General features: G+C 35.6%; 1 protein-coding gene across 1 annotated transcript in view; it reads right to left on the reverse strand.

Annotated features, from left to right (window-relative positions):
* Window positions 1-527: 527 nt before the first annotated feature.
* Window positions 528-12,873, reverse strand: part of DRD3 (dopamine receptor D3) — a 56,871-nt gene continuing 44,525 nt past the window's right edge. The window contains exons 5-7 of the mRNA XM_074301238.1: window positions 10,573-10,653; window positions 2,573-2,942; window positions 528-1,757 (exon numbers count right to left, since the gene is read on the reverse strand). Of these exons, the coding sequence (XP_074157339.1) occupies window positions 1,561-1,757; window positions 2,573-2,942; window positions 10,573-10,653 (648 nt within the window). The 3' untranslated portion in view covers window positions 528-1,560. The remainder of the gene's footprint in view (window positions 1,758-2,572; window positions 2,943-10,572; window positions 10,654-12,873) is intronic.

The raw sequence follows: 12,873 nt of genomic DNA on the forward strand, positions 1-12,873 counted from the left end.
ATTTGTATAATGAGAAGGTTTGAATACTTAGTGTCTAGGGTTCCTTGAAAGTCTAAACCTATGGTCTTATTACTCACATAAAATGACTTCTGAGTCTCTGTGTCCAGAATGTTACCATTACTCATGCTGTCATATGGGGATCATATGCTCTTAGACAGAAAGGCTTTCCTATTTTTATTACTAGCTGATGAGTAAAGAAAATTTCCTCCATGGAGTTAGTCCTGAATATACTGTGCAACATTAACCTGACAGAAGCCACTGGCTGAGATTTTAAAAACCATTGTTCAATATGAATGATATTTTTTTTGCTCTCTGTCCAATTATGCCTCAGATTGCTTTTTGTTTAGCATTTAGTATTAGCCTCTTCTTTGAGAATTATTGTTTGTCACTCTCATGTCCTCTCCAGTTATCCGAAAAATAGTTTGAGTATTCTTAGATTTCACTAGAAACATGGAGCAGTGAATCATTACAGAATAATTTATGTGATTTTCTGTCTCTCGCCCTCTTGAGAGATCCTAAATCTTCAATTTGACAAACATTTATTAAACACTTACTATGTGCCAAGCCAAGAAATGAAAAAAAAAAAAAAACCAACACAATCCTTAGCTTCTAGGATTCTATAAGCTTATACAGATCAGGAGGAAGTACAATTATGGGGAGGGAATAACAGGCATTTAGGCAAATAGGATAGGATAGAAATCCTTACTTTCAGGGAATTTACAATTTATGACTAGATTACAAGAATATCAGACATATAGATCAATAAATACAGTAGAATAGGAATCCCTAGCTAAAGGGAGTTTACAATATAATGGGGGAAGCATAAAAAAACCAGAATTTACTAAGACCTATTATATATGTTAGATAGTATGCTAAATGCTTTATAAGCATATTATCTCATTACAAGATTACAAGATTATCTAACATATAGACCAATAAATATGATACGGTGTATAATGTGATAGGGTCAAAGGAGAAGCTAGAAGGTTTTGAGAAAATTTGAGGAAAGAGAGATCCAGCAAAGAAAGATCATTTGAGTTGTGTCTTGAAAAAAGGGAAATATTTTAATAGGCAGAGATGAGAAGGAGTGTAGTCCATTCCAGAGATAAGAGGAAAGCATGAGCAAAGAAATGGCACTAGAAGAGAGCAAGAGAAGAACAAGGAATGGAAAATAGTCTCATTTGGCTAAAACTTACAGCTTGTGATCAGACAAGATTGGAAAGGCAGACTGGAGCCAAACTGTTGGAGAGCCTTAAATAGCAGGGTAAGGAGTTTAAATGTTTTCCAAAAGCAATGGGGAGGCCTGAAGATTTGAGTATAGAAATCCTGTAATCAATGTGTCACAATAAGATTACTTGGGCATTTCTGTGAAGGATGGACTGAAGACTTGAACTACTGAAGTTGAGAAGACGAAGTAAAATACAAGGATGTCAAGCAGCCTGGCAGATAAAATACTAGAGTGTAGCTAAAGGCTTCTGACTGCCCCCTATGGAGTTACACTCATCATCCCTGGAAGGACCAAAAGAAGTCAATGAAGGTGAAGACTCTTCTCTGCTGCTTTTAGCAGGACAGGATTTTGAGGAAAGCTCTGCGGAACTCTACATTGAAGGTGGTGTAGATCACAGGGTTGAGAGCACTGTTCACATAACCCAGCCACGTGGTAGCACTGTAGAGCTCTGGGGGCACATGGCAGGTCTGGCAGTGAGTATTGAGAATATGGGTCAAGAAGAAAGGCAGCCAGCAGACAATGAAAGCCCCTAGATTTCAAATGGAGAAAGCAAAAAAGTTAGAGGTTTCATTTCACACTTTGCCCCAAAATGTATCAAAATGGTATAGGAGAACTAAACTCTTGAATCTTTTCAACCTTCTGTCCCTCCCCAACTTTTTGGTTCCCAGATGTCTTGTTAATAGTTCTTGATATCTCTCTGAAGCATTATTATCACCATAGGTTCATAGATCTATCATTGTTAAGAAATCTTAGAGACCATCTTCTCCACTCCTCTCATTTTATAAATGAGAAACTGAGACCCAGGAAAGTTAAGTCACTTGCTCCATGTCACATGGCTAACAAGTGTCAACAGTGGAATTTGAACCCAAAGAGCAAGGGCTCTTTCTACTAGACTACATTGCTTCCATTATCAAATCAATCAATCAATCAATCAATATACTTATAGATATATAACATAAAGTGTTTTCTAAATTTTAGAGAGATATATTCATATGAGGTATTATCATCTCATCCCTAGGACATAACACTTTATTATTTGCAAAGTGCACCTTATTTTGTTTTATCAGGAAGATAGGTTTCAAATATTATCCTCAGTTTACAAAGAAAGACAAGGAAGATGAGATCAATGGTTAAGTGGCTAAGTTAAGATAAAACACATAACTAATTCTGAAAGAATCATGATTTTTACTCAGATTTATTGAGGCCAGATTCAGTGGTTTTTAGCTTAGTAGTGAACAACTGAAGTGACACTGGTTTTCATTAACCCTCAGTACTACCCAGGACCTATATCTTTCTGATACAGAATTTATATCTTCTGGCAAATGTCATTCCCATGCAACTCACCCAGAACAATAGCCAGCATCTGGGTTGCTTTTTTTTCTCGAAGTGGAACACTACGGGGCTGCTGGGAACTCAGTCTCAGGGAAGTCATCATTCTGCCATTGCTGAGTTTACGAACTTCTAAGCCCAGTTTGGGAGCCATGGTGGGGCTGAGCCCTCCCAGAGTCCTCCCATCTCCTTTCACTTCTCCTTCCTCTTCTTGGTGCCCTGGCTTTGGCAAAGGGGCATCCTGGCAGAAGCTATAGTAGCGTTTCAATTCCAATGCTGCCAGTAGTTTCTCAGATGAATGGACTCTTCCTGGAGAGGTGGACTGAAGATGGGACAAGAGTGAATCTTGACAGCCTGGGGGGTATTCTTTTTCTTCAGTAGGTTCCTGTGAAGAAGGAAAATGAATAAGTAATAAAAGTGATAATGATGATAATAACAATTATTCACATTTAATATAGCTCCTTTACATTTAGAAACATTTTTTATCTCATTGAGACTTCCCAACAACCTGCAAGGTAGGTGCTATTAGAAGCAACATTTTATAAATGAAGAAACTGAGACTTAAAAAGGTAGAATGACTTGTCCGTAGTTAAAGCTAGTCAATATCTGCAGTAGGCTTTGAACTCAAGACTCTTGCCCCCAAGTCCAATGTTTTATCTACTACACATTGTGAGAACAGGGAAGAGGAAATCATTATAATATGAAAATTACTGTGGGAAGAATCTAGGGTCTGGAAAGGACTGGAAAAGAGACCATAGGATTATAAAAAAAATTGAAGACTCAAAACCAAGTTCACAACTGAGAAGAAAAAAAACAAAAACAAAACTTCATTACTGAGAACTTTCTCTATAGTTAATGTTTCCATCATCTTCAGAAGTGGAAAGACCTGGTGAATATAATAAGAAGTCTGCAGACTCTGAATATCTCTGCCTAGTATCGTTAGAGAGCTGTCCCTTCTCAATATGTGAAATTCCCATCTTTATAGCCCATAAAATCATAAGATGGACATATCGCAAAATTGGAAGAGATTTTAAGGTCACAAACGCAAATGTTTTCCTGAAAAAGATTCCCTTCTATGACATTGCTATGAGGGATTGTCCAATGAGGAGAAGTCAAGAGTCTCATTTTACTTTTAAATTATTCTAACTGTTAATTCTACCTTCTGAAACCCAAGAAAAACCAATCAAGTTGCTGGGAGGTGATAAAAAGACAAAAAGATGCAAACAAGGTGTATGATAATAATCCACGAGCAGTTTGAAAGAAAAGGATTGAGGTTTTCATGACCAAAGACCAGGAGAGAATTTTGCAGTGACTTGTATTGATTGTATAATATTTATATTTCTGTTTCTGCCCGCCGTTTATGTGCAAAGCAGAGTCCCACAATATGAGAATTTGTTGTGCTTGACTATGCATATATGATAGGTTTCCTATCTAGTGTGCTGTTGTATTTGTAGAAGGAGGCTTTGACTTCTATCTGGTGGAAAACTGGCCATGCTATATACTCCAATAAGGGATGGAATGGGTGCTAGAGCTTCTCAAGTTCCTTCAGAAAAGATATAAGGACTAGGGATACTTCAGAGAAGTATTTGGAAGTTGTTTTTATGTAGGGGAAGTAAATTTCTCAACATGTCCCTGATCTCAATCTTCTCTTTCTAGATGCTTCAGAGAAGGAATTTGCTAAGATCTCATCTCACCCCCATCTTAAGAACTCATTTACTCCCATATATATTTTATATTCTATTTTATTCTGTATATCTTCTCTGATTTCTGTTTGCTATATGTTTGGATAAAGGGGTTTACTGCCCTTCACTTTTTCTGATGGTTTTTTTTGTGTGTGTATCTAGTGCTTAAAAGGAATAAACTAGGGTTAAGTTGTGTAAGTTGAGGACAACTTTCCTCTTTCAGAGTATCTAGGGAAATGGCTTTTGTTCTGAACTAAATGTATACTCCCAGCAATATTTGAGGTAGATAGACGTCTAGTCTGACAATCTTCCTGGAGAGGAATAAATACTTAGCCATGGCCCTTTTCCTACTTCCTTCAAAGAAAAAATTGTAATCTCCCCTAGAATGGCTGGATTCCAATTTATGCCACCTGTGAATTGCATATTTACACATTTAAATAACCCATGTGGACTTACATATCTTATATGTTGCAAATCTTATGCACATTTGTTACAAGGCTAGTGAGTGAATGTTTTCAAGGAGGGACAGAGTTGGGAGGGAAAAAAAGAGATGTGGATGAGTTTGTTAAAAAGATAAGGAAAAAGAAAAGAGGGTCATTGTAGCATCTTTTAAAAATGCATAGAAGAGAACAGGAAGAAGACTAGAACAGAATGAGAAAAGCAGAACAGTTTTGAAAGTCACATATTGAATAGATTACATATTTTAAAAAGAAAAGCAAGCTGTGTATAACAGAAATTCACAGTTTCACGTACAACTCTATTTTTAAGCTCTAATGTGTACATGGAAATGCTCATTTGATTTAGTGTTTAAGTTTAGAGTAAAAAAACAATTTTAAAAAACCCAAAACAAAGTTTAGGGCTGTCTTCCTCCTAGGGAGAGAAGTGAAAGGAATCAAGCAATGCCCTTTCACACTCCAGGTTATCAAGAATCAATACCAACATTTGTTAGTAAGAATAAATAACCCCCCTCAAAAAAATAGAATAGGCAAGAAAATAACAGAAAAAAAAAAGAAAGAGATTAAAGAAGAGGAGGAGAACTCTGATCACTTTTAAGAGTTTGCAGAACAAAAGCATGCCACACAAAGAGCTTGGATTCTTGGAGCTAAATAACCAAAAAATAATTTTGAGGTTCTTCCTCAAGAAAAGAGAACTGAATGTTCTGAGAAGGAATCAGTTTTTTCCTCCCCAGAAATTATAAAATAGTTCCACAAGTGGTGTTAGATGTAAATTAGAAGAGAAGACTTGTAATAAAAGAAGAAAAAATAGTAGAACAGATGATATATATATGTCAGCTGTTATCATTAGTGGTGGTTGGTGACACTTTGTTGGGAGATACCAAGGCAGCTATTTATTAATCTGAAAACAATAATGCAAAGATTTGTTGCCTTCTTGGAGAATGTCTCCAATATATCATAGAGAACTTTTCAAGACTTGCCAAAGACTAATTCTGGTGAGTCACATGGTACTGCCAGAAAGGACATTGGAAGCATTGTCAGAGATCATAATATTTTGGGAAAGAAACTGAAGATCTCAGGAGAAGAGATTGAGTTTTCTTCCTTGCTGTACATTGAAAACAAGGGGATACTGAAAATAAAAAAAAAGATTAGAGAGCTAAAAAGATGGTTAGAAAGACGGTATCTGAGAATAGATTGGAATTTCTCCATCATGGAATGACAGGCTTCTTCTGGTCAAGGATAGAGTATATCTTTCAGAACCTGGAAAGAAGGTGTTTACCTAGGATCTTGTACATTTAATCAAAAAGACGTTAGACTGAAAAAAGATGAGGGAAGGAAGAAAGTGCCTAGATATATTTACTAACCTAGAAATTATAAAAGAGTAGCCACAATATAGGAAGAATAACATTGGAAATACTTCACAATTCTCGAGACAAAGTCAATGGAAGGAAATTGTAACAAAATCAACGACACCCAAATAATCTGCTTACAACTAACTGGACAAGATATGAGCAATGAGTAAAATGAATTTTAGGTCCTAATGCTATCATCAAGACTTGGTGGGATATTCCATAACTAAAATATGACTCTGGAAAGGTATGCCTCAGTAAAAAAGAAACAGGATAGGTAAAAAATGTTTTATATTGTGTTGTGCTGTGTGTGTGTGTGTGTGTGTGTGTGTGTGTGTGTGTGTGTGTAGGGAGGAGGTAGGGCATCATAAAAAAGAGAAGAAGATATATTTATGTGAAAAAGATCAGGAGCCAGAGGAAGAAACTTTGCTGGAGAACATTTGAGTATTGTTCAATAGAGGCAAAAACAGAAGTACAATAGTCACTGCAGTATATTACAAATTGCTTGGCAAGAAAGAAAAAAATAAATGAGGAATTCAGGAAACAAATCCTAGTCCAGAGGTATACATAGCAGTTATAGGGGACTTAAATAATTTGGAAATCTTCTAGAGGTTTTTTCCTGCCCAAAGCAGAGCTGGTAATAATTTTTGACCTGTATTAGTGATATTTTGAGTTTTCAAAAAGTCTACTGAAACCTTGAATCTTGGCTCTTTTTTCCATTGTGTAACCTATTCCTCCCAATTTCATGTCATTAGCAAATTTGTTAATCATAACAAATATATCTTCATTCAAGACACTGATAATTTAAGTTACCATTTAAAATGTTAACCAAGGGCCAAAGACAGATTGTTGGAACATTCCCATGTGCCTTCCTTCTGGCTTGATGTTATCTATCCTTTGTATCTGGTCATTTAACCAATTCTGAATCTACTTCACTGTATTATTACCTAGCTTACTTTCTTTTAGCTGGTATAAAAAGATAGCATAAGAAAGAACCAAACATGTTGCTCAAATCTAAGGATCCCTTGTCTAAAGTTTTCTCTCCTGATTTCTAAATCCATCAAAATCAATCAAAAAAGGAAATTAGTTTGACCTGACAAGACCCATTCTTGGGGTAGCAATGCTAGTTCTTTATTTAAGGTAGGTGCCTAAGTGAGGCTCAATCTAGTTAAATATGTAGATGCTTATTACCTTTTGGTCACTGGGTAATAGCTATGACAATTTATTTACAAAGAAAAATACAAAATAGTTCAGTCTTGTGCAATTTCTTAGTGCTTTATCAGTAATGGGAACAGAATGGGAATAAAGTTTGTGTGTGAGGTGGGGGTGGGGGGTCTGGGCATGCTAAGTATAATAAATTTTTAGATTGCCTAGAAACACTTACTTAGTTATTGGTATTCTGAATGGAAAATCCTTATACAGTGACCAATGAGTGGAAATTCTACCTGACAAAAAAAATCATATCAATTTTTATATTCTCCCTATAAATGAATCTAGAGGACATTAAGAAGTTCGAGCCAAATAGAAGGATGGTTAACAAATTCTTGATAAAAGGGTAAGTGAAGGAATTGATAAAGATGGTTTTATTATAAGTCCAAATAGGAGATGTTAGAAGAATAGATAAAAATAACATGGATTGTCACTATTTTATCACCACAATAAAGAATCCAACGGAACCTGAGAATAACTTCAGTCATCAAATATTTGACCTCTTTACCAAGGAGAGATATGGCAGCCAATGGCAATACTAGTTTATATGTAGCAATGCTTATTTTTTTAAAAAAAAACTATATAATATATGGACTAAAATGTTTCCTTAAAGGCTGTCCTTTAACAAAATGTTTCCCAAACACATCAAAATCAAATTCAATTCTTGATAAGATGGAATAGAGATGGTCTCTTGTTTGATGGTCACAGGATTATCACAGGAAGAATAAAAGAGGAAGTTCTTACTACTCCCATAGAGGATATTCAAAGCAGAGTCCAAATGAAAGAGATTCTATATAGATAGTGAAGTTCTCTATATATTCCTATTTGAGGATGATTGAATTAAGGATTAGAAATTTTTGGAGGCTCTTAAATGAGATCTATGATCTCTCAAATGAATTTGGTCTAATTATCCACACTGGAAAAGCTCAGGGATGAAGAATGACTATTATCCCAATTTTGACAGACTGTTGGCTAATACCAGTTCAGCAGTATATATAACTTATATAGATACTCTATATTGAACATGAACTGAACTTATAACTGAATGGGAGAGGGAGAGTAGGCTGAATTGCTTTTGGGTGCTTTTAATGATGCTAAGGTTTTTCCTAAAACAAAGGCCCATGGTTTTTATTGTCAATGTTTTCCCAATGAAGCTGTACGATTATGCATCATGGAATATCACAATCTGTTGATGAATTAAAGTTGTGAGCCATCTAAAGGGTAATGAAGAAGCTCACAATAGGTATGAATAGGTTGCAATATATTATAATGAAGAACTATGAAGGAAAAGTGACATGTAGGATATTATCAGAGAAAAGATCACTCACATAGCAAGAGCAAGAAATAATTGAGAGAAAGCCAGGCATTCTTTTGGAATCTACACAATATAAGGAGTTCTGAAAGAAAGCCACAGCAAGTTAGATGGAATCTCTGTGTTATAGCAGAAAATAGACAAGATACTCATAGAATGAGATGATGGGAGTGAGTTCCATAGTACTCTTAGATGTTATGGGTATTTTTGAGAGGGTTCTATGGATTTTCTTCTTTATGTTTAATGGTGACATTTCTAACTAATATATTTTGAAAAAGAGGAAAAATTCTTTTTGACTCCTTCCTTACCCCCTTAAGGTTTGAATAAGAAAATGCCTCCATTATCTCCCTGAAACTATAGATGATTTGGCAGGTCTTTCTAGGATTAGGGTTCCAAAATCATTTCAACTGTGCCAGCTGGGGAATAAAATTCTAATCATCATGCTAAAAGCCTAAGCACAATGACACTATATCTGCCAGATTTCAGCCTGTCTTTCAATCTTTTCCTCTTTTGTAAGCGAGATAGTGCTTGCTTGACAAGCACAAAATATAAATTTAGGATGACTCACTAAGAACACAAAGTAATCCAAGAGACTCCCCCTTCTTACCTGACTTCTTCAACCATCACTGCTGTCTCTTCATGCATACAGCATGGCTTAACTGAGTTTTCAATGTAGTTATTAGAACCAGCCTTGATCCTCAAGATAATCATGCTAGTATCACCATTTTTTCCTCTCCTTCCCAATTTCAATTGATCTGGTTTAGGAGTTCCATAGTTAGCTGCTTTGAATAGTTTTCTACCTTTGACAAGTCTAGTTGCTGCTCAGACCTTTGTGAAAAATAATTAATTAGCTAGACACAGACACAGATGCAAAAGTTCAGCCTTTCTCTATTGCTGGAATTACAGAATTCCTTTTATAATGAGTTCTTGGCTTTGGTAGTTAGAGGAGACCAAAAATTCTTCCTTCTCTTGGAGCCCAATCCCATTAGAGAACTTCAGGTTTCAATGGCAGTGTTATATTTCTTTGCAAGAGTAACGTTCTGGGTAGCCTGTAAGATAGTTTTATGCTATCCTCTGGTTCAGTGAATAAATAGAATACTTCAGTCACAAAGCTGCAAATTTGTCTTCTCTTTCAAAATTAATTAGTTTTAAATTAGACCTGAAAAGAACGCTTCCCTTTCTCATTCCTCTGTCTTTCTGTTGCACTCAGACAATCTTGGTTTCTAGTTCCATTTTCTTTAATTTATGATTGACCTCAATCTCATAACTTCATTTTGACCATCCTGACTCAGATCTTCAAATTTACATTCCTGTCTAAGAAATATTCAAGTATTATAATTTGATATTGCCTACTACAGTGCAAAAAAAAAAAAAAAAAAAACCAGAAAGGATCTCAGATCTGATATAAAATTATGTGCATGTCTATGTTTGCAAGTTCATGTGTAGGAGAGGGAGTATAGTTACCCTAGTATAAATATGTGGAATGATTATTAATACAAATCATATTCCTAGAGGAAGTATTTCAGAGTTATTACAATAGAAAAAGAGTTATTGTCTTTTCCCCCCTGTTATCCTAGACAAATGTCTGGTGTCATAGTGGATGGAGTTTTGGGCCTGAAATAATAGATAGAGTGCTGGAGTTCAATTCAACCTGAATTAAAATACAACTGCAACTTATTTAACTTTTATTTGCCTCAGTTTCCTCAACTATAAAATGGGGAAATAACAACATTTACCTCCCATGTTTGTGGTGAGGATCAATTGAGATAATATTTGCAAAAAGCTAAGAGCACAGTTGCTGGCACTATATAAATGCTACATGAATGTTTATTTCCTTCCTTTCCTTCCCTTCCTTCCCCTTTGGCAAGCATACATCTCCTTGTTTTATGTACTGTCTGAAATTATTTATCAGAGGGTTGTCAAACAAAGTTGTCTTTGTTGTTTCATCATTCAATGACTGATTTCAAGGGAACATCTTTTTCTTATTTTCAAAGAATGGCCTACTTACTGTTTTCCCTCCGGTTTCTGATGAAGAAAATCTGGATCTTATTGAGAAATGCCGAATTGCATGCCGCCGCAGAAAGATAGACTAGAGAAAGAAGAGAAATTCAGATATAAAATAAGTTCCTCTGGTTGTACAGCATGGGAATGACATAGAGTTAACTTAAAAGGGTAAAGGCTTGGTTACATTGGCAAAATTCTTAGTCTTCTGTCATTTAAAAAAAATACAGCATTTGAACTGAATCCAAGGCCTTCAATTTATCACCTTTTCCACTTTTGTTAAAAGGAACTATTCTCATTTTACATGCACATTCTGGGGTCAACCACATCTCTGTAGACCTCAGTCTTCTTAAACTTAAACTGGCAGCCTCTAAGGACTTAACATCCTTCTTTTGGAAAGAGACTCAGCATAAGAAACTCATTATATGCTTAGAGAGTCCCCCATTTTTCCAGGAAGGAACCTTTTTTTGAAGTCCCTGAAGCACATCCTTATGTAGGAGGCACATGTTGCAAAACTCTCAGAGCAACCCCTTTTTCCCTTAATGGAACTTGATTTTTGTTTTCCCCTGTTCCCCTGCCATGGTTCTGTCTTGAAAAGCTCTCCAACTTCAGAAAATATGAATTTAAAAAACCATACAATTTCCCCTCTTTTTCCTTTCCTGGGTCAGTTGGGAATACATCCCTGAATGTCTCTAATCCCTTTCCTCATCCCTACCCATTCTTTGTTTTATTCTATCTAGTGTGGGGAGGTGCTGGTATAGGATGTAAGGGGGAATATGGGAAGGATCTGTTAATTTAGTTTTTTATTATTATTATTTTGAGCCATTGAAGGGGTTTGAGCTTGGAAATAACTTCTTAGTCATCTTCTGAGGAATCCCTCTGGCACTTGTATTGTTATTAGCAATTTTTTAAAAAAAGAAAATTATTGACTTATTTTGATACAACAGGTACAGACTAACAAATATCTAAATGAATCCCTTTACAAATTCTATCTTTTTTTAATCAGCAGAATAGAACCCAATGAATTAATAAATAACAAGCAAGTAACAAAAAACAAATTTCTGCTACATCCCTTTCTGTCCATAGTTCTGGCATATTCTCTTGTCCCCTTCCTTCCCTTCATTGTCTGTTCTCTTCTCTCTTTCATTTTATGAAGGTGGGAGAATGGAGATATTAGGCTGCCTACCAAAGTAAAGGTCTACAGAACTGTTGTGCTGACCTTATTGTTGTATGCATGTGAAATCTGGACAGTCTGCTTAGCACCATGCTAGGAAATAGAATTGCTTCTATTTGAATTATCTTAGGAAGATTCTGAAAGTCACCTGCTAAGATAAAATACCATACACTGAGGTCCTTTGTCAAGCTAAACTGCCAAGCATTCAAACTCTGTACCAAAGAGCACTAATCTGATGGACTGATCATGCTGTTCAAATGGCAAACATACCTTTGCCCAAAAGTCTATCTTATGGGGAACTTTCACAAGTCAAGCACTCACCCAGAGGTTAGAAGAAGCATTATAAGGACACTCTTAAAATTCTGTGAAGAGCTTTGGAATGGATTGTGAGACATGGGAGATGCTGGCACAGGATAGCCCACACCATGCTCACATCAAAAAAGGCTCTTTGCTCCATGAGCAAGCAATAGCTCAAAAAAAGGAGGAACATGCAAATTTAGAGACAGCACCCCAATGTCCACATGGATTATTTTTACTAGAGCCATCTCAGTTCATATTGATCTGATTAGCCACAGTCAGATAAACTGTATCTTGACCTTAACATAGAGATGTCACTTCAGTATTCTTTGAGAACAAAGGAAAACATATGTACCTATTCAATTCAATATTCATATATATACATATATTCAATGAATATACAATTCTAGTTCTATAGATATTATTTATTGCCTCTGCACATAGGTCCTTCCACATTTTCTTGCAGCACTATAACTGATTTGGAGCTCTAGGGGAGAATATTAAATTGTACTTACATTCTTGACATTGTAGATACATATTTTATACACATTTCCACACATTTCATTTCATACACCAGATAAATGCCTCACTTGCCTTATCCTAGTTATGATTGTTTCCTTATAAGCTTCTATGTATATGTATATGACTATATATGTATATATCTATAGAGCTCTCCCTACAGATGCCTATCTATATTTATTACCTTTTATGACACTGGAATTTTTCCATTATATTATCATACCATAATTTTTCCATCTAGTTACCAATTGTTGAACATATAGGCTGTTTCTATTTTTTCCATAACAAATAGAACAGCTATAAATATTCTGTATGGAC

This window comes from Sminthopsis crassicaudata, chromosome 3 (genome assembly GCF_048593235.1).
Source record: "Sminthopsis crassicaudata isolate SCR6 chromosome 3, ASM4859323v1, whole genome shotgun sequence".
Classification (NCBI taxonomy): Eukaryota; Metazoa; Chordata; class Mammalia; order Dasyuromorphia; family Dasyuridae; genus Sminthopsis; species Sminthopsis crassicaudata.